Source organism: Stegostoma tigrinum, chromosome 26 (assembly GCF_030684315.1).
Source record: "Stegostoma tigrinum isolate sSteTig4 chromosome 26, sSteTig4.hap1, whole genome shotgun sequence".
NCBI lineage: Eukaryota > Metazoa > Chordata > Chondrichthyes > Orectolobiformes > Stegostomatidae > Stegostoma > Stegostoma tigrinum.
This window is the reverse complement of record NC_081379.1, coordinates 26,663,956-26,683,852: the sequence shown is the minus strand read 5'-3', so window position 1 is coordinate 26,683,852 and position 19,897 is coordinate 26,663,956. Positions and strand designations below refer to the sequence as shown.

Sequence of the window (19,897 nt, the reverse complement as noted above, 5' to 3'; positions counted from 1 at the left end):
GAGGTGATCTCATTGAAATATTTGGGATTCTTAATGGGGTTGCTGGCCTGGTACTATCCTTTGTGAACTGTAATTTTTAACAGTCTTGATGACAGTGACCATGATAAACTCTCATCCTTTCTATCTGCAGCTGTTTGTCACAGTTGACCACGTACCACCTCTGCCTTTCTCTGTTCAGCAGGGCGGAACTGCTTTTGCTTGGCTCTATTTCTGACTATTGCAATACAGCTGTAGAATTGCTTGCAATATCTTCTCACACTTGTGTTATTACCTCTGGTATCCCCAAGAATCTATTCTTTGGCTCCCTTTTTAATTGCTGTCATATATGTTACTTGACCCCAGACATTAGCATCCTAAAACCTGACGGTTTTGGGTATACACTGCCAGCATTCAGCTGTGGCTCCTACCGTCTTTCTAGATCCCGTTGCTGTATGATTTGTCACAGCTTGTCTGCTGTCAGAATATTGGGTGAGTAGAAAGTTTCAGTAACTGCACATTGGAACAACTGCTACTATTGTCTTTGACCTAAACTCTGTCGTAGTCAACCTTTACTTTCCATGTAAACATCTGAATCTGAACCATACAGTGCAGTTCTGTTGTACTTGAATGCAAGATGAGCTTCCATCCATAGAGTGAATCTATCACTAATGTTGATCTAGCTCCATAATATTATCTCACTTCAACACCGCTTCATCTTTCTCTGCCATTGACACTCTCAACTATGCCTTTTGTTACTTCAGAACTTGATAAATACTCTCCTGACTTGCTTCCTATCTTCCTCCCTGCATGACTTTAGATGTGCAAAATTTGGTTGTCCATATTGTAACTAGCTCTCTGTCATTGACCGTTCACCCAGTGTGCTTGCTGACAACCATATCTCTCAGTCAGAGAACTCCTCAATGTTAAAACTCTTACTCTTTTACATTCTTGCCTCACCCCTTTCTATCTCTAGCCCAACAAGACTTGTGCTGGAGGCCAGAATGAAGGAACCTTCCTAATTTTAAGTATTGCATCATTGGCAAATGAGCTTTTACCTGCTGAGGACCTGTGCTCTGGCATTCTCTCTCCCACCCTCCACTCCCTCATGTATAAACATCTCTACTTCCACTATTCCTTTCCTGTTTTTAATAGGTTCTTGAAAATTAATCTCTTAATAGCCAAAAGCTTGGTCGTTCCTGACACTTTGCTAAAGATCTTGGGTGATTTGCTATATTAAAGGCAGTATCAATGTTTTTCTATGATCTGTTGCTTTAACAAGAGAGGCCCTGTTTTACCATTGGATTTTATAGTTTTTCTAATTTTGCAGTGCTTCTGTGCTTAAGGAAGTTGTATTTTTTTAAGGTGCTTTACATTGGGCTGCCACCAATTGTTTCAATTTTTCAGTTGTTAGTTTTGTAAAATGAACAAGCTGGTTATCACAGTTGTTGCCCTGCATTGACACTGACTTCCTTTTTAAAATGTTTCAAACAATCTTACGACTACTACACACTACGGGACATTGTAGATAATTGGAATCTAAATCACTATGGCATGAAACTTGGTGATGCAGAATAGCAATCTCCATATTGGGAGGGGAGATAAATGAAACAATTGTTTAGCAGCAAGTGGTTATTCATAGACCTTCACTATTCAAACTGAATATGTGCTTAATTGCTGCCTGCTTCCTTACTACAGCTTTGCAGGCTGTGCACTGCTTTTGACTGTTGTGCCCGTGAACATATGTATTTGTTGAGGGCATCTTGAGTATTTTTCTGTTTCACTTGTGACCTGTTTTGAAGTGTGTTGCTGGCAGCTAATTCTTCAAAGAAGATTTTGGTGCCTTTTGTAGTGGATCTATCATTTTGAAATTAGCAGAGCCAGAAGAAATAATGGGTTGGTTGGACTGTATCCATATTAGCCCCAGCATTGAAATAATAGCCTAACTCTCCACTGAAATAACAGAACTAATGAGAGCTTTTAGTATCACGTGTGTAGCTAAAGTCAGTCGTTTTAGGATTTTTCTTTAATCCTTCCAAGCGTAAGTGTTTTATATGAAAAACATTTTAAACATTGAGAATATTTAGTATGGACTAGTCAAAATTTGTACAATGAACCTCTTATTGCTGTGATGAAAGTAAAGGTGACCAAGCAACGGGCAAGTTACAAGATTTTGATTTCTTTCAAAAGAAACCACACTTTTTTTTATGCCTGTTAAACAAACACTTAATCTTGGAAGATAACCCACTGCAATACCTCCAGGTGCATATGGTAGTCCATATCAGGGAAGGTTTGATCTCCTATGTATGAAGGTTGCAATCAAGGCTATTTTACAACAGCCATAATTGATCCTTGGGTACTTGAGTTAAAATTGGCCAGAGTTCCCATCCCTACTCACATTGGCAGGATTACATTTAGCTACAACACCAATTGCAGTCAGGTAAGCTGCTGCTGCCCCAATCACGAGTCACCATCGAGTAAAAGCAAGATAGCTGATTTTAAAATAACAAAAACAAAAGCGGAGTAATGAGGTCCTAGAATGTTCTTTTTCATTATCAATGGCTTATTTATCAACTAAACTCCTGTCGCCAAGTATCAAATGACAGTAAAATTTATAACCGTTCTAAATTAAATATAAAAATGCAAAAAAACTGTGTAGATTAGCATAATTCTGCATCTTTGTGTCATTAGCAATCAAAGTTTACCAGCCATTAGGGTTTGTTTGTTGTGCTGATTAGTCCAGTCCTATATCTATTCTTAACTCTAATTTTATTTCTTAATTTAGACAGTCATTCTGAGCTCTGTTAGTAGCCACTGTGAATTCCATTTGGAGGTTAACTCCTGCAGTTTGGAAGCAAAAGTATGGTGCTGTGTTCGGGCCATAATGGGCATTGAAGTAACTATATGGTTATTAAGGTCAAGCAGAAAGAAGTTTTTGAAGACCTGAAGAAAATAGAGCAGATACTAGAAATCTAAAATAAAAATAGAAAAAGCTAGGCACGCGACCATCAGATTGCAACATCAACCCTTTCTTTCAGATGCAATCTTAACCTGAATAGTTCAAGCACTTTCTGCTTTTGTTTTAAAAAGACTTTTGTAGCATTAGTTTGATTTTGAAATGAAATGGGAACTTAATTGTTGTCAATACATTTTCTTTTTTGCTTCATGCTGACCACTGAAGCAAAGAGAAATGTGCAGCTTTAGATCTGTCAAGAGGTGACTGGCAGTAGCCCAAGATCACAGCACACCAGCGATCATCAACATCCTTAGGATGGGAGGTCTAAGCTGGCAAGCGGTGTTTCAGCAAATGTAAGCAAATAACAAAGTTCTGAGATTTCCCAAGTGTTTAGCATTTGGTATGGAAAATACAGAATTTATCCTGATGTTGATTTGACAGCCTCTGTGGCACATAAGTATCATTTTAAAAGGGAAAACAAATAATATTTTAATTCATCTCACTGGTTCTGTTAATAAAGATTGTGATATGGAGCCATGACAATACTTGCCAACTTCTGCTAACCTAACCGATCTAAATTGTGGTGTGAGAAATGTTTCCATAGTAACTGGAAAACCAGAGACTCTTACTGAACTGCAACCAAAGTGGAGATTCTGGTATGTCTTTTGCTAGAAAAACTTGAGTTTAGAAACTATGCAGCTTATCCGTGGTAGCTAGGATGGTGTCAAGAAATGTCATAGGTTTCACCTTCTGTCTGTGCTAAGATTTGACACGACAGTAGCAGTAGGGCCACTAATTGCTGTCTACACCGTGAGCAGAATGAAAGAACATAGTCAGGAATGCTTAGCTATTGATAGCTATGCACTAATCATGCTGGAGTTGTGCAGTATAAATGCAAGTTGCAGATATTATGTTGTCCAATGATGCCCATGCATTGGACTCTCCTTACAAGGATGATATATGAATAATATACTACTTTGGCAAGATATTGCTGCACCAGTGTTAGCAAACAAAAATTAGTAATAGAATCAGTTGTTAGCCACGAGTATTTTCTTATTCACAAAATTTTATTTGCAGTGCTATCCAGTTGTTAACTACGCAGCTGATCATATTTCTTAATCACCATTAAAGTGGGGAAGGCAGCAACATCTTTTGCTGAAATGAGATTGTTTTGCTGGCTGATCAAATTAAGTTCATAGCATTTGAGTTGTTGATCCACAGATGTTTTTGGAGACACATCTGCTACCTCCCAGTCTGTTGATATAGAGTTTAATTTAGATTATTGTGAGATACTGCATTTTGGAAAGGCAAATCAGGGCAGGACTTATGGCCTTAATAGTAAAGTCCTGGCAAGTATTACTGAGCACAGAGACCTGGGAGTGCAGGTTCATATTTCCATGAGAGTGGAGTCCAAGGTAGATAGGATTATGAAGAAGATGTTTAGTTTGTTTGCCTTTTACTGGTCAATGCATTGAGTGAGTAAAGGAGTTGGGAGGTTACATTGTGGCTGTTAGAATTCCTGTTAGAATAAAACCTGTTAGAATTCTTTTGAAGAGGTAACAAGTAGGTTAGACCAAGGAAACCCAGTGGATGTTATCTATCTAGACTTCCAAAAGGCCTTTGATAAGGTGCCTCACGGGAGGCTGCTGAGTAAGGTGAGGGCCCATGGTGTTCGAGGTGAGCTACTGGCTTGGATTGAGGATTGACTATCTGACAGAAGGCAGAGAGTTGGGATAAAAGGCTCTTTCTCGGAATGGCAACCGGTGACAAGTGGTGTCCCACAGGGTTCAGTATTGGGGCTGCAGCTGTTCACTTAATATATTAATGATCTGGATGAAGGGACTGGGGCACTCTGGCAAAGTTTGCCGATGATACAAAGATAGGTGGACAGGCACGTAGTACTGAGGGGGTGGGGAGGCTGCAGAACGATTTAGACAGTTTAGGATATTGGTCCAGGAAATGGCTGATGAAATTCAACGGGAGCAAATGCGAGGTTTTGCACTTTGGAAAAAAGAATACAGGCATGGACTATCTTCTAAATGGTGAGAAAATTCGTAAAGCAAAAGTACAAAGGGATCTGGGAGTGTTGGCCATTCTCTAAAGGTTAACTTGCAGGTAGAGTCTGTGATTAAGAAAGCGAATGTAATGTTGTCGTTTATCTCGAGGGTTGGAATATAAAAGCAGTGATGTGCTTCTGAGACTTTATAAAGCTTTAGTTAGGCTTCATTTAGAATACTGTGTCCAATTTTGGACCCCACACCTCGGGAAGGACATACTGGTGCTGGAGCGTGTCCAGCGGAGATTCACACGGATGATCCCTGGAATGGTAGGTTTAACATACGATGAACGGCTAAGGATCCTGGAATTGTATTCATTAGAGCGATATTTGAGAAATGACATCACCACCAACCCAAGGAAACCTAAACAGATAAATAGAAAGCGGGACATAACACCAGCGCTTCATTGGAGGCTCACTGATGATGTTACCTAGAATAGTGAGGAAACGTCTGAAAACTAACCTTCCCGCTCAGCGAGCAAACTCTCATCCTGTATTCATTAGAGTTTAGAAGGTTGAGGGGGAGATCTAATTGAAACTTACATGATGATGCGTGGCTTAGAAAGGGTGGACGCTGGGAAGTTGTTTCCTTTTTTGTGGGGAGATTAGGACCCATGGGCAGAGCCTTAGAATTAGAGGGGGTAAATTTAAAACGGAAATGAGGGGACATTTCTTCAGCCAGAGAGCGGTGGGCCTGTGGAATTCATTGCCACGGAGCGCAGTGGAGGCCGGGACATTAAATGCCTTGATAAACTCTTGATCTCTCAAGGAATCAAGGGCTATGGGGAGAGTGCAGGGAAGTGGCGTTGAAATGCCCTTCAGCCATGATTAAATGGTGGAGTGGACTCGATGGGCTGAATGGCCTTACTTCTACTCCTATGTCTTATGCCTGTATAGCACACTGTTGGCCACTTTTGGAATACTGCGTGCAGTTCTGGCCTTCCTGATATAGGAAGGATATTGTGAAACTTGAAAGGGTTCAGAAAACATTTACAAGGATGTTGCCAGGGTTGGAGGGTTTGAGCTTTAGGCAGAGGTTGGATAGCTGGTGCTATTTTTCCAGGATCGTCGGAGGCTGAGAGGTGACCTTTTATAGAGGCTTCTAAAATCATGAGGGGGGATCGATAGGGTAAATAGGCAAGGTCTTTTCTCTGGGGCAGGGGAGTCCAAAACTAGAGGGCATATGTGTAAGGTGAGAGGGAAAGATATAAAAGGGACCTAAAGAGGCAACATTTTCCTGCAGAGGGTGGTGCAAGTATGGAAAGACCTGCCAGAGGAAATGGTGGAGGCTGGTACCATTATAACATTTAAAAGGCATTTGGAAGGGTGTATGAATAGGAAGCATTTAGAGGCAAATGGGCCAAATGCTGGCACATGGGACTAGATTTATATAGCATATCTGGTCAGCACGGATAGGTTGCACCAAATGATCTGTTTCCATACTGTATATCTCTGACTCCATGACTATTGAGATTAACAGTGGGCTCGAGATTCATAATGTGTAAGTGGAAGTAAAAAATTGACATACAAGCAGAGAGAAAAGTTACTGAAATAAGAATTCTGTTCAAAAAGTAACCAGGATTAAACACAGCTTGTTTGACAGCAAAAAAAAAAGCAGGAGTGGGGGGAGCAGATTAAAGGGACAAAGAGGAAATTATTTTGAGTGCGTATTTCTTTTTTGTAAGCTGATTAATGAATTGCTTCAAAATTTGGAGAAAATCTAGAGATCATTGTCCATACTCTGGTGTTGAATGTTACATTAGTACAGGAACAGTGTTGATCATCTCCTCCAGTACTAATTAGATTTAAAAACTCTAGAATCATGTGATCTAAATCTACATCCTACCAATTACCCAACATGGGTGACAGCTGCTAGTAGGGAAAGAGGTTAATTTATAATCGACATGTTTTTATTAGCCATTGAGTCAGTGATGAGTGCTCACTCTAATCCTTCAAAGATATTTGAAAAGAAACTTACTTTGCTCCAATGTAACAAAATGTACTGGTTTTCAATTTAGTTATGTGAACCCAGATTAGCAGTACAGATATTTTTGCTATAGCATGTGTTTTGTTAATGCAAATTAGCTGTAATGCAATTGATGAATAGAGGATGCTGTTTGGCTATCACAAACTTTTGCTTACAGGTGTAGTCATTTTTTTTCCCCTGTAACATGGTTTTTTATGGCAATTTTCTGAAGTGCTGTTACAAGAACACAACTGTCACTTTATAGGAGAAATACCTGTAATTAGTGAAGTGAGAAGTTTGAGACATTCGGTGAGAACCAATATTTGATGTTGAGCCTGTTTGCCTTTTTTTTGTAAAATAAAAAATCTAATGTAGAAAGTATTTTCCACTCTTTTACCTCTAGATTTTTGTTCACTGCCACTTATTGAAAGGTGGGTAATTACTTCCAGGGATGGTTTTTTGTCCTATCAACTACTGACCCTTTAGTGCTAATACTTTGTTACCAATTTATCACCATAGCATAACTAAAGTTGAAACTTTCTGGGGAAACATTGGCATGAATCCATCCCATGAACGTCTAATTATAGTCAGTGTTCCAATGTGTGTAGGTTCTGAAAAGCTCTCCCTTCACGTTTCAAGGTGAATGTGTATTCCAATACACTTGATATGAAAGATATTTCGCAACATTTATCAGTAAGGGGGCATTTGACATTGTTTCCAACTGTGGAGGTCAGGCTGAACAAGATGTTTCTAATCTAAACAAGATATATTATACTTGAGTTAGCCAGGAGAAAAGGTCTGTCGATACAGCTATTAATGCTAGTTCTCGTTAAACAGTTCAGCATTATTTTTAATCTGTTAATTTAGTGGGCTCTGAACTAGCTCCATTCAATTTTCAGCAGTAGAAACTGAAGCTGCAGTTAGATACAAAAAAAGACCCCTTTTTTTTTGAAGCATGTTGGCTGTTTTAGATTTTAGTTTAATTTTACAAAGATTTTAAATTTATGTTGGAATGCAACAATGTTCCAGCTGAGGGCAAGAAAATACACCCACTCTTTTTTTATAAAGGCATTATTTCCAACAAAAAAATTAATCAAAATGGTCTAGATTAGGAATAACCTGATTCATTATCCCATCTATTTGAGTTGTTTCCCCTTTTCAACCACATCACTTTTATGTACCACATCACTTTTATGTATCTGTTTAAGTCCCCTGCTACATTCCATTTTGAAATTATTCTAAAAGCTACACCTTGTACTTGACTTTCTGTGTACGGTGCCATAGGAGACTGTATTGTCTCATTTCGTCTTAAGCTAATCAATGGTCAAACCACAATTCCATAGTAGAATTTTTGACAACCAAGAGACTGATGGCCCAGTGATGGCATTGCTGGACTAATAATCCAGGATCTCAGGTAATTTTCTGGGGACCAGGGTTCGAATCCCACCACGGCAGATGGTGAAATTTGAATTCAGTAACATTTGTATTAGGCTAATGATGACCATGAAACCATTGCTGATTTGTAGGAAAAATCCATATCGTTCACTAATCTCCTCCAGAAAAAGAAATCTGCCATCCTGGCCTATATATGACTCCAGACACACTGCAATGTGGTTGACTCTCAATTGCCCTCTGAAATGGCCTAGCAAGCCACTCAGTTGTATCAATCATTTCAAAGTCTCAAAAAAACAAAATTAAACCTGACTGGCCACCTCCGCATCGGAAATGACAATAGTAGAGACAGACCTGTCAACCCTGCAAATTCCTCCCTACCAGCATCTGGAGACAAGTGCCAAAATTGGGAGAGCCATCTCCCAGACAAGTCAAGTAACAGCCTGGCCCACTCATACTCACAGGATCATACCTTACAGACAATATCCCAGACACTACCATCACCATCCCTCTGTGCCCTGCCTCTCCTGCAGGACAGACCCAGCAGAGATGATGGCACAATTAGGAGGGCATTGCCATGAAAGTCTTCAGTATTGGGTTTGGAGGTTTGGGTAAAATGTGAACAAGGAAACCTGATAACCACATACTGTCTTCCCTTGACTGACTCTCTGCTCCTCCACATTGAACAACATTTGGAGGGAGCACTGATGATGGCAAGGGCAGAGAATATACTCTGGATGAGCGATTTCAATGTCCTCCTTCAAGAGTGGCTCTGCAGCAGCACTACTGATAAAGCTGGTTCCCATATGAAAGGACATAGTTGCTAGGCTGGGTCTTTAGGCATGTGGTGAGAAAAAGCATACTTGACTTGATCCTCACCAATTTGCCTGCTGCAGTTGCATCTGTTCATGATAAGCTGTGCAGTGGTCACTTGCACTGATACTTCGTGGAGATGAAGTCCCACTTTCACATTGAGAATACGTTGCACTGTGTTCTGCGACACTCACTGCTCTAAATGGAGTAGCCTTAAAATATATCTAGCAACTCGATTGGATCCATGAGAAGCTGTGGGTCATCACAACTGTGCTCACACACTATCTGCAATCTTGTGGCCTGGCATATCCCCCTACTCAACCATTACCGTCAAGTCAGGAAATCAACTATAGCTCAGTGAAGAATAGAGGGCATGCCAGAAGCAGCACCAGGCATATCTTAGAAATGAGCTGTCAACCTGATTGAGTTACAAAGCAGGACTACGTGCATGCCAAACAGCATAAGCAGTGAATGATTAGAGTGAAGCAAACCTACGACCAATGGATCTGAGCTCTTTAGTCTTGCCTCCATCCAGTTGTGAATGGTGGTGGACCAGTAAACAACTCGCTGCAGGAGTAAGCTTCTCGAGTATCCCATCTTCAATGATGGGAGAGCCACAGCATGTCATTGGAAAAGATTAGATTTGTTGCGAATGCTTCACCCTTTAAACTAGAGCTGCCTGGTGGAACATCTGTCTTGGCCTCCTCAAGTGGAGCCCAGTATCACAAATGCCAGTTTTCAGCCAATTTAGTTCATTCCATATGAAATCAAGAAACTGCTGGAGATCCTGAAAACCCCAAGGCAATGGGCTGTGACAACATTCAGCAATATTACTGAAGATTTGAGCGCCAGACCTTGCTGCACCCCTAGCCAAGTTGTCCCAGTATAGCTACAACAGATATCTACCAGATAATGTGGAAAGTTGCCCGGGTATGTCCTTTACATAAAAAGCAGGACAAATCCAACCTGGCCAATTACCACCCCATCAATCTTCTCTTGATCATTATCCGTAAGATGGATGGCGTCATGAACAGTGCTGTCAAACAGCACCTACTCAGCAATATCCTGCTCAGTGGCACCCAGTTTGGGTTCCGCCAGGCCACTGAGGTTCTGACCTCATTACAGCTTTGGTTCAAACATGAACCAAAGAGCTGAATTCCAGAGGTGGAGAGAGAATGGTAGCCCTTGATATCAAGGCTTCAAATGACCCTGTTTGGAATCAAGAACCCCTAGCAAAAAAGGAGTAATTGGGAATAGAGCCAAACTTTCCAATAGCTCATCATACATCGCACATTTGGAAGATGGTTGTTGGTCAGTCATCTCAGCTCCAGGACATCTGCAGGAGTTCCTTGAGACTGTCCTAGGCCCTACCATCTTCAGCTGCTGTATCAAATGCCTTCCCTTCATCCTAAGGTCAGAAGTGGGGACAGTTGCCAATGATTTGCATCATTTGCGAATCTTCATATTGAAGCCTCGTGCTGAAACGCAACAAGGCATGCACAGTTGGGCCGAAAAATGGCAAATAGAATCATAATTATGTCAAAAAATGCCAGGCAATGACCATTTGTAATAAAGGACAATCTCACTGTTGCACCTTTTGACATTGAATGGTGTCACCATTACTGAGCTTTCCTCTCTTGTTCTTTCTTTTTCTCCCCCAACCATCGGCATTCGGCATTTAACATCCTGGGGATCACCATTGACCGGACAATGAAGTGGACTCACCGCCTGCCTTCCCAAAATCTGGCCACCATCTGTCAGGCTTAAATCAGGAGTGAGGTGAAGTAATTCCTATTTGCCTGGATGAGTGCAGCTTCAACAACACTAGAGAAGCTTGGCAGCAGCCAAGACAAAGCCGTCTGCCTGATTGGTACCACATCCATAATTGTTGTCGCTCCACCACTGATGTTTGGTAGAAGTAGTCTCTAATGTACAAGATGCACTGCATAAATTTGCCAAAGATCCTGGGGCAGCATCTTCCAAACCCTCAACCAGTTGCACTAAAAGGACAAGGGCTGTAGATACAGCAGAACATCACCAACTGCAAGGTCGCCTCGAGCCATTTACCATCCTGGTTAGAAATATATCGTCATTCCCTAACAGTCACTGGGTCAAAATTGTGGAATTCCCGGTCTAATGGCATTGTGGGTCTATGTACAGCACCTGGACTGTAATACTTCAAGAGGCGGCTCACCTCTACCTTCTGAAGGGCAACTAGGGGCGGGCAACAAGTTCTGGCCAGCCAGCGATGCCCACATCCCATGAGTGAATCAAAAAGAAACTTTTAAAGGGGTTTAAAGCTGTTTAAAAAAGATGCTGTTGATTCTGTGCACTCCTTATGAAAAGTGAGACACTGCTGTTTCAGTTGGAACAGTGAAGACCAATTGGACGTTTTATGGAAATTTTGATTTAAAACATTCGGGGATGAATAAGAGGACAGGTTTCCTGTGTTTTGTCTCTGACAGTTGCGGAGGCAGATGGTATTGCTTTTTAGTGAAGGATGAATTTTAAAGCGGAGCGACTATAGAAGTGAGCAAGCTGGTGATATTCATTTTGGATTGTTTTTAAAGCCAGCATTGATATAGTTGGCTGCTTAGTTTTGTGCTGCAAACTTCCTTGTTTCACTAGGACTCTAGTACTACTGATTCGGCTGAGAATGTTGTGAGGAGCTAGGTCCTGATTAATAATCTGGACCTTGAGCCATGTGTGAAATTACTTTGGGTTAAACAGACCAGAAGATTGGATGTGTAGAGTAGGGAGAGGGATTTTAATTTATAGGGCCCTCGCAACTATACTTTTGGGAAGGTGGGTGGGAAATTAGTCGAGGGAAACATTGTCATCCTATAATTTGGACTAAAATATTAATGAGGAAGGAATGGGAATTCAATTCATATGGGTGGGGTATAAAAACAAGAAACTGTTGGGAGAAGTTGAAGGAACCTCCTAATGGTAGCTCTGCTGTTGGATGGAATATTTCCCAAGGAAGAAGAGGAACTTGTAGCCAAAGGTAATTCAATAATCAAATAAGTTTTATTTAATTTTCACTTAGATTGTTGTCAGTTTGATGTGTCCAATATTTAGAGAAGAGCTTCACAAAATAAATTCAAAATAGTTCCTGAAAACAATATGCATTCAACCAAACAGGGACAGGCTGTTTTTGATCATGCTGTTAGAATATCACACGCAGCTCCACTGATACACATATTTGAATATGGAGTCTGGATCTTCAGCATTAATTACAAATATTTAAGGGGTGATTTTGCTAGGGTGAATTGGGAAGTTAAATTATTTGACAGATGAGCGATAATGAACATTTAAAAATATTTACAACTCTCCACACGTGTTTCATTTAGGAATAAATGATCCATTGCAGAGGCAATTCACTGTGGCCAATCAGAGACTTGGAATGGGTTTGGCTTGAAAATAAACTTAATGTTTCCAGAAGTAGTAGTAACGTAGAGGACTGGAGTTATTTTAGAAGTTGGCAAAGGATGACCAAAGGATTGGTAAAGACAGAAAACAGAATATGCGTAAACCAGTCAGAAGCTAGTCATTCTCCCTTTGTAACAACTGCTAAAAATTAAAATAGACGAATAACTCAGGCTTTTGAAAGTTTTTTTTGTTATGATAAATTATAACTGAAGATGAGAAAATAAATAAGTACTTTGTAATTGTTTTCATAGATGTATGCAAATACCAGATGTAATGGGGGGGAAACAAGGGGAGTGAGGAATTTTAACACAATTAATTTCTTCAACACTTTTTTTTTTCTTTATTAGTGAGACTAATAGCTAATAACTGGCCTGATGGTTTCCATCATTTATGGCTGTAGAAGAGGTGACAATAGAAATAGACTGTATACTGGTTTTGATCTTGCATAATTCTCTAGATTTTGGAATACGGTGGTGGGGAGAAAGCAAGGAGCCACTTGCCAGTTAGCCTGACGTCCATCTGTGAAATTGCTGGGGTTAGCCATTCAGGAAATGGAAATAGTGTTTGGGCGATCATGTGACTAGGTGGAGTCAGCATGACTTAAAAGGAAATTGCACCTAACAATTTTTAGGATGTAACTTTCAGAATCTATAATGGAAACCAAAAAGGACAGTGTTTCTCTGTTTTCAAAAGGTCTCCAATGTACCATTTCTGATGTTGTCTGGGATATTGCCTAGCTAAGTGAGTGGGTAAATTTGAATACAACATGAAATGTGAAATTAACTTTGATAGGAAAAACAGAATTAGCTTATGATGATACAAAACTGTTAAACATTGTTTGTGCAAGGTCACCCAAATCCCTTTAAACGTGAAACACAAAGTTAACATAGAAGTACAGCAGCTATTTGAGAAAGCAAATGGTATTTCACTCGATTCACACTAAACAACTGCACCTCTGAGTCGCGAACCATTTCGACTCCCCCTCCCATTCCGCAGACGACATGGCCATCCTGGGCCTCCTGCAGTGCCACAACGATGCTGCCCAAAGGTTGCAGGAATTCAGTAAATTGTCTTGATCTATTTACCTCGTATTCCGCTTTGATACCATTTGCGCTGCAGGGTTCCCATGTGGACTTCACAAGCTTCAAAATCTCCCCTCCCCCTACCGCATCCCAAAACCAGCCCAGCTCATCCCCGCCTCCCTAACCTGTCCTTCCTCCCACCGATCCCCCTCCTCCCACCTCCCAGGCCTCACCCCCATTTCCTACCTCTAACCTCATCCTGCCCCCTTGACCTATCTCCTCCCCACCGACAGTCATTCTTACTGGCTCCATCCCCACCTCTTTGACCGGTCTGTCTCCTCTCCACCTATCTTCTCCTCTATCCATCTTCTGTCTGTCTGCTTATTTCAGAACCCCCTTCCCCTCCTCCATTTCTGAAGAAGGGTCTAGGCCCGAAATGTCAGCCTTCCTGCTCCTCTGATGCTTGGCCTGCTGTGTTCATTCAGCTCTAAACCTTGTTATCTCAGTAAATTGTCTTGATCTATTTAGCAAAATATCCAACACAGCTTGATTTACGGAAAGTTCTGACATTAAAACTATTATTTTCTGTACAGATAGTCAATCCGGTGGGACTTCACTAGACATACTACTTGCACTGCTGCAAACAGAAGGAGCAAAAATTGAAGAGGAAACTGAGGTAAATGTATCTCACAATTAAAGCATTTTAATTAAAAAAAAGTTAAGGTGTTTGTTCAATGAGTAACTGCACCACAAGTCATGTCACTGAGGAAGATGGAAACATTGAGGAAGTCCCAAGCTGAATCTATTGTTTACTGATTTTAATTAAACTTGGTACTTGGGTTTAGTGTCCCTGGGCTATGGAGAAGGAATATATTCATGCTGGCTTCCTACTCCCATTGATATTGCAACAAGTCTATGGGGAGTTGAGGTTAAATTCGGGTTAAGCTGTGATTTTCCTCTTCATCTCATGAGCTCTGAATATTTTATCTGCAAAAACCTGAAATTCAGTTCATTTATTCAGTGTAGAAACGATGTGGAAGAAAAATGACAGAGATTACTAAAGATAAAAATAGTTTCTTCAATTGTACCATTATTTCCACCTACAAATGGAATATTTGCTACAGTGCTGCCTTCTTAAAAAGGTGTGTGTGTGTTTATGTTTTGACATGATTGATGACAAAGGGCTGTCATTTTCGTTCACCTTTTTTGTTTTAGTATGTATTTCCAATTAAGCATTTCTGAAGGAGGTAGAGACCAAGTCTGTTGTGCATTTTTACATCAGCAATGTAATTTCATTGCAGTCATTGGAAAAACAATATGGTTGCACAGCAGATAGCAAGTTTGTTGCTAGGAAGTCATACTGAATTAGAGACAGAGTCTCTTCCTGTTCATTTCAAAATTTCCATACTCAAATTAAAATATAATACCTTTTTTAGTTACAAAACGGGCAACAACTGGTACACTTGTGATTTGACAGTGTTAAATACCTTTTAAAGTCTGCGTATTGAAGAATATATTTGGAACAGATATTCAATGCTAAGTTGGTGATTGCAATGTGATTTTGAATCCAGTAGTTAAACTACAATGAATCTGTTCTACGTGCTAAGATTAGATTTTATTCATGTTCATATGAATGCAATAAGATGTGTGAATCACTGATGTTTTGTTTTTTTCCCCTTTATTGCAAAATATTGGCATTGAGAAAACTCTTGATGGTCTTAATTTCTCATTTTCAGATCATGGCTCAGGAGTTTCTGGATGGTGAAATGCCATTGGACATTTTCATTGAGCAATATCAGAATAAAAGGAAACTGGCTCATCAGCGGCGGGTAAAAATTGAGAAATTGCAGGAGATTGTCTTAAAAGGACCGAGGCTAAATCAAGCACGGCTGCCACAGCTACTGAAACAACCTGAGCCAGTACAAACAAATCAGAACTCGTACTCCGCAGAGTCAAACACTCCCACTGTCATGCCTAGGAGGGTTCCACCACCCCCACCTGTTCAACCAGGTGCCTTTCCCACTCCATTCACAAGTGCGGCCCTGGGCGCGGAGTCGGTACCTCCTTATCCAGTACCTGCTGCTTTCCCTCCTATCCCGCCAAGATCTGGAAACACTGCTCCAAGTTCCACATCTCAATTAGGTCATCCACTACAGTACAGGCCACCTTGTCCTCCACCAGTCGCTCAGAAAGCTGGACAGCGTCCTCCTCAACCAGGCTTTATTTTGCAGTAATTTTATTAAATGGAGTCCATTGCACTTTTTGTGTAGGTGCTTTTAATTCTACTGAAATATTCAGTGTCTCTTAAAGCATACATGACCTATATTTCTTTGAGGAGGGGCTTACATCTTTTGTGTTGGGAAACTGCAAATCAGAAGTTTTCTTCCACATGGCATCTTTCATAAGAATTTCAGAAAATTATGTATAGCAGCAAAGTTCTATTTTGTGCAAACACTTTTTGGATAAAAAGTTCAGATGTAATGGGGCCTTTACCCCTCTATTTCAATTTTGTAACTCTTCGAATCTGTTGCACTTTTTGGATTGAGGCCATCAGTAGAAATTTACTAGATTCAACTGATGCAAATCATTTACAAAAAAAAATACAAATACTCTCATAAGAAGTGAATTAAAATTTAAGATCAGACCAGTAGCAGACAGTTTCTGGAATTTTATAGAGCAAAGTTGATTTGTTCCTGAAAATTTATATTTTTCAGCTTTTATATACTAATGATCCTCCATAGACTGACCCTGGCAGGTCAAGGTATGCTAGCAGTTTTGATTCCTATAGGAAGGGTCAGGTGAGGACACTGAAGATGACGCCTGTGTGACTTTATGATTTGGGTATGGGGTTTTTTCCACCCCTTTGTTGAATCTGTTTTTGAAGGAAGGAGGCGTTTTACTAATCTCCATTCATTCAAATGAATGGAGTAAATTAATTGAATACTGATTTATTTTTCACTTCAGTGTCATGTTAAGTTTCTTAACCAGCTGTGATCAGTTAAACAGGATTGGCCAAAATGTTGAAATATTGGCTTGTCTTATCAATATATGTACCAGCCACTTTAAATCTTTACAAACCTGTGACTAAACCGTACATTGTTCTCTTTAGACACTTTTGACTTTTTGCTTTAATTATAAAGCTTGATTTAAAATCTTGTCTTAGCACCAGGAATAAAAGGAATGTATCACTTCAACTGTTTATATGCCCAGCTTTTTGAAGTCAATGAATCTGAATGTCAGACTTATCACAAGTTTTTTTTGCCTCACCTAATCTACAACTAAGTATCCGTCTCATGTTTTTCTATTGAGAGTTACAGGAGCTGAATTCTGTTTTAAACTGTTACCCTGTAATGAAATTCATTTAAATTTGTGTAAGTATATCGTGTTTAAAAATAGTTAAAGGAAGACTGTCAGATGACTCTGTTTCACCCAGATGAATTAAGAAAACTTCAAATTTTTTAAATCAGTCAGCTGCATTGCACAGTTGTCTCTTCTACCTGATCAATGATGCATGTTAAGTGGTTCCATTCAGGGCTAAAAGCAAATGGGCTACTTCATTTATTTGCAGACTCGACTCAAGGTATCATATGGCTGAATATTGAGTCTAAACATATGTTTGTAATGTGCCTTAGTAATATTTGTCATAAGGGACCGTGGGAAATGTTTTACTTTGTAAACTTGTGATGCTCATGCAAGCAGTACTTTTAATGAAATGTATGCATTTTGGGGAAATGGAGTTGGAAGAGGAAGGGGACAGTTGATGGTAATCAGGTTATTTGACTATTTAAACTAGTAGTGTGCAGTATGTTTAATAAGAAGACTGTAATTTCCTATTGTTGTTAAAATGGAAAAAAATTAGTTGGTGGTAAGATGATTCCTTCTGTGTTAAAATGTGCTATTGCAAGTAACTGACAGTTCAATGTGTTTTGTTATGATCTTGAAGTTGAGTGTTGAGTCGCGAAATCTCTGGCACATTTTGCCATTCACAACTCAATCAAATAACCTGGCAACATCTTTAAGCTAACAATTGAGCAGTTTGTTTGAGTATTTGAGATAACTTGGTCAAATTGCTTAAGTTGGTTTGAAAGATTAATTGTCTGCTGCAATGTCTTCATCAAAAATTGGAAGTGGTTCTTATGATTGTAACAGTGCCTACAATAGGAAAAACTCAGCACTTCAATTTCAAATGTTTTTTCAAACTGAAATATTTGACAACACACTTTTGTGAAGTTTATAGTTTAGAACTGCTTATTAATTGTGTAGTGGGTGAGCTACAGAAAGTTACCTCAGAATATTTTAATCATTCTAGTAATAAAATACAAAGTACTATAAACATTTTGCTTGTGAGTAGTTTCAATTCTTCTACATTGTCAGTAAAACTTGTATTTAATTGCCATGTGAGTCATGAGTGGAATTTGCTCTCTTAGCACTAAATTATTATAATTATTAAACTTGTATCATGGATATTTAAATGGAAAACTGAATCATTAGAGCTAAGTGTAAGATACTGCTAAATATTTTCAGCTTTTAGTTTGAACAAAACATTATCATGCTGCATTTCTGTGCATGCGTCTTTCTTACTCCATCGAGTGATTGTTGCCCATAAATAGCCGATTCATAAAGGCTATGACTCATATTGCAGTGTATGCAGAATTCACGTAAATCATTACAGCAATAAGCAGTGTTTTAATTAGAATAATTTGTGATAACTGATGTCCATTGTGAAACATATTAATTCAGTGCAGATAAATTTATTCCTCAGGCCTATATTTCATGCACATCTACAGTTCAGGAAAACTCTCTATTGCTCTCTTGGCCTCCTTTTTTGAATTTGTTTATTTCAACAACTGGTATTTCAACAGTATTTTTCACATAACAAAGTGGCCCAAGGCACTTTAGACATTCTTCTGGCAATAGAGGAAGTGATTGACTAAATCATAACTAACTTAATTGTATTTTTGAACATGAAATAATGAGATAGGGTTGTTTAGAAACCAAATTAAAGCATCGGTAATTGGTTTAGAAGAGGGCAGGGGATGTGTGCAGCAGACCATGTGAGAAGAGCAAGAATGTACAAAGAGTTTGTGGTGATGGTGATAATGGATTATTTAATGCATAATACCATGATGGAAAAACAGGTGTGCACAAAAGGGAAGATCATTGAGTTTGAATTTGTGTGTGATGGAACTGAGTCATGGAGCAGATCATTACGAAGTGTTTCCAGCTGATAAGTGCCTGTGTATGGAGGAGTGAGGTGTGTTACAGTGACTGAAGCAGGCAGATTGTCAAATTAAAAGTCCATCTGGGTTACAAGTGTCTTTTGTGGAAGGAAACCTTGCTTATATCATTCCAGACACAGCAATGTGGATGGCCCCTAAATCCCATCTGAAATGGTCTAGCTAGCATCTGTTTTCAACCAAGTGACTTACTTTCACCTCAGAATAATTTTTATAAACAGCAGTAGATGCTAGCTTTACCATCAAAGGCTTTGCCTTTGTTCTGTGATTGAATTATAAAGATTAGGAGTATAGATGAATGATGTTCCACAGGTTGATCGTCGATCAAACACTTTTATGTGAATATGGGAACCAAAGCAACCTGGAGAGGTATTGATGGTGATCACACAAAGTTGTGACAGATATGAATGAAAACGAGAATGAAGGTAGCACATCCAGGGTAAATCTGGCGACAAAATTAGAGTCTTAAGTGACGGTTATCCCATTTACTGAATACTGACCCAAAATAAACAGGAAGTTTGCATGTTTAAATCCATGTACAGTTGGGAAATTTCAGCTCTGGATTAAATGTGGATGTTCTCTAATAAAGATTGTTGTTCCTTTTTTTTAATCAAGAAACTGTAGACATTGGCTGATGATCTGAGCAGTTTCAATTGTCTTAAGGGATACCATTCGAGGACAAAGATTGGCAAAAGACAGCACAGACTAAGATCTGAACATAGAACAGAAGCACATTAGCTGTGAGTGTGTCATTGGACAAGTTCTGTCCACAGGGAAAATGTTGAGACTGGCAAGTTTTGAATCATTACATTTTATTTATATAACAATAGCATTATACGAGGGGAAAAATGGTATTCCTAATGGCTTGATGAATAATTGTGGCATCCTACAGTAGGTTAGAATAGCACTAAAAGTGAATAAATTCAGTCTCACTCTTTAACCGAGAATGCACATCTTGTTTAGCATGGGTTTGAACATGAAATAAATTTGCAATGCACTGCAGTTTGGGAATGGTATTATTCTTCGTTTCCCAGCTGGGATAAGAGG

General features: G+C 39.5%; 1 protein-coding gene across 3 annotated transcripts in view; it reads left to right on the top strand.

Moving 5' to 3' along the window:
- The window catches only part of LOC125464118 (vacuolar protein sorting-associated protein 37B-like), a 37,629-nt gene extending 19,683 nt beyond the window's left edge, over positions 1–17,946 (top strand). For all 3 annotated transcript variants that reach the window (XM_048556198.1, XM_048556200.2, XM_059655065.1), the window contains 2 exons: positions 14,207–14,289; positions 15,350–17,946. In XM_048556198.1, the coding sequence (XP_048412155.1) occupies positions 14,207–14,289; positions 15,350–15,847 (581 nt within the window). In that variant the 3' untranslated portion in view covers positions 15,848–17,946. The remainder of the gene's footprint in view (positions 1–14,206; positions 14,290–15,349) is intronic.
- Positions 17,947–19,897: the final 1,951 nt, after the last annotated feature.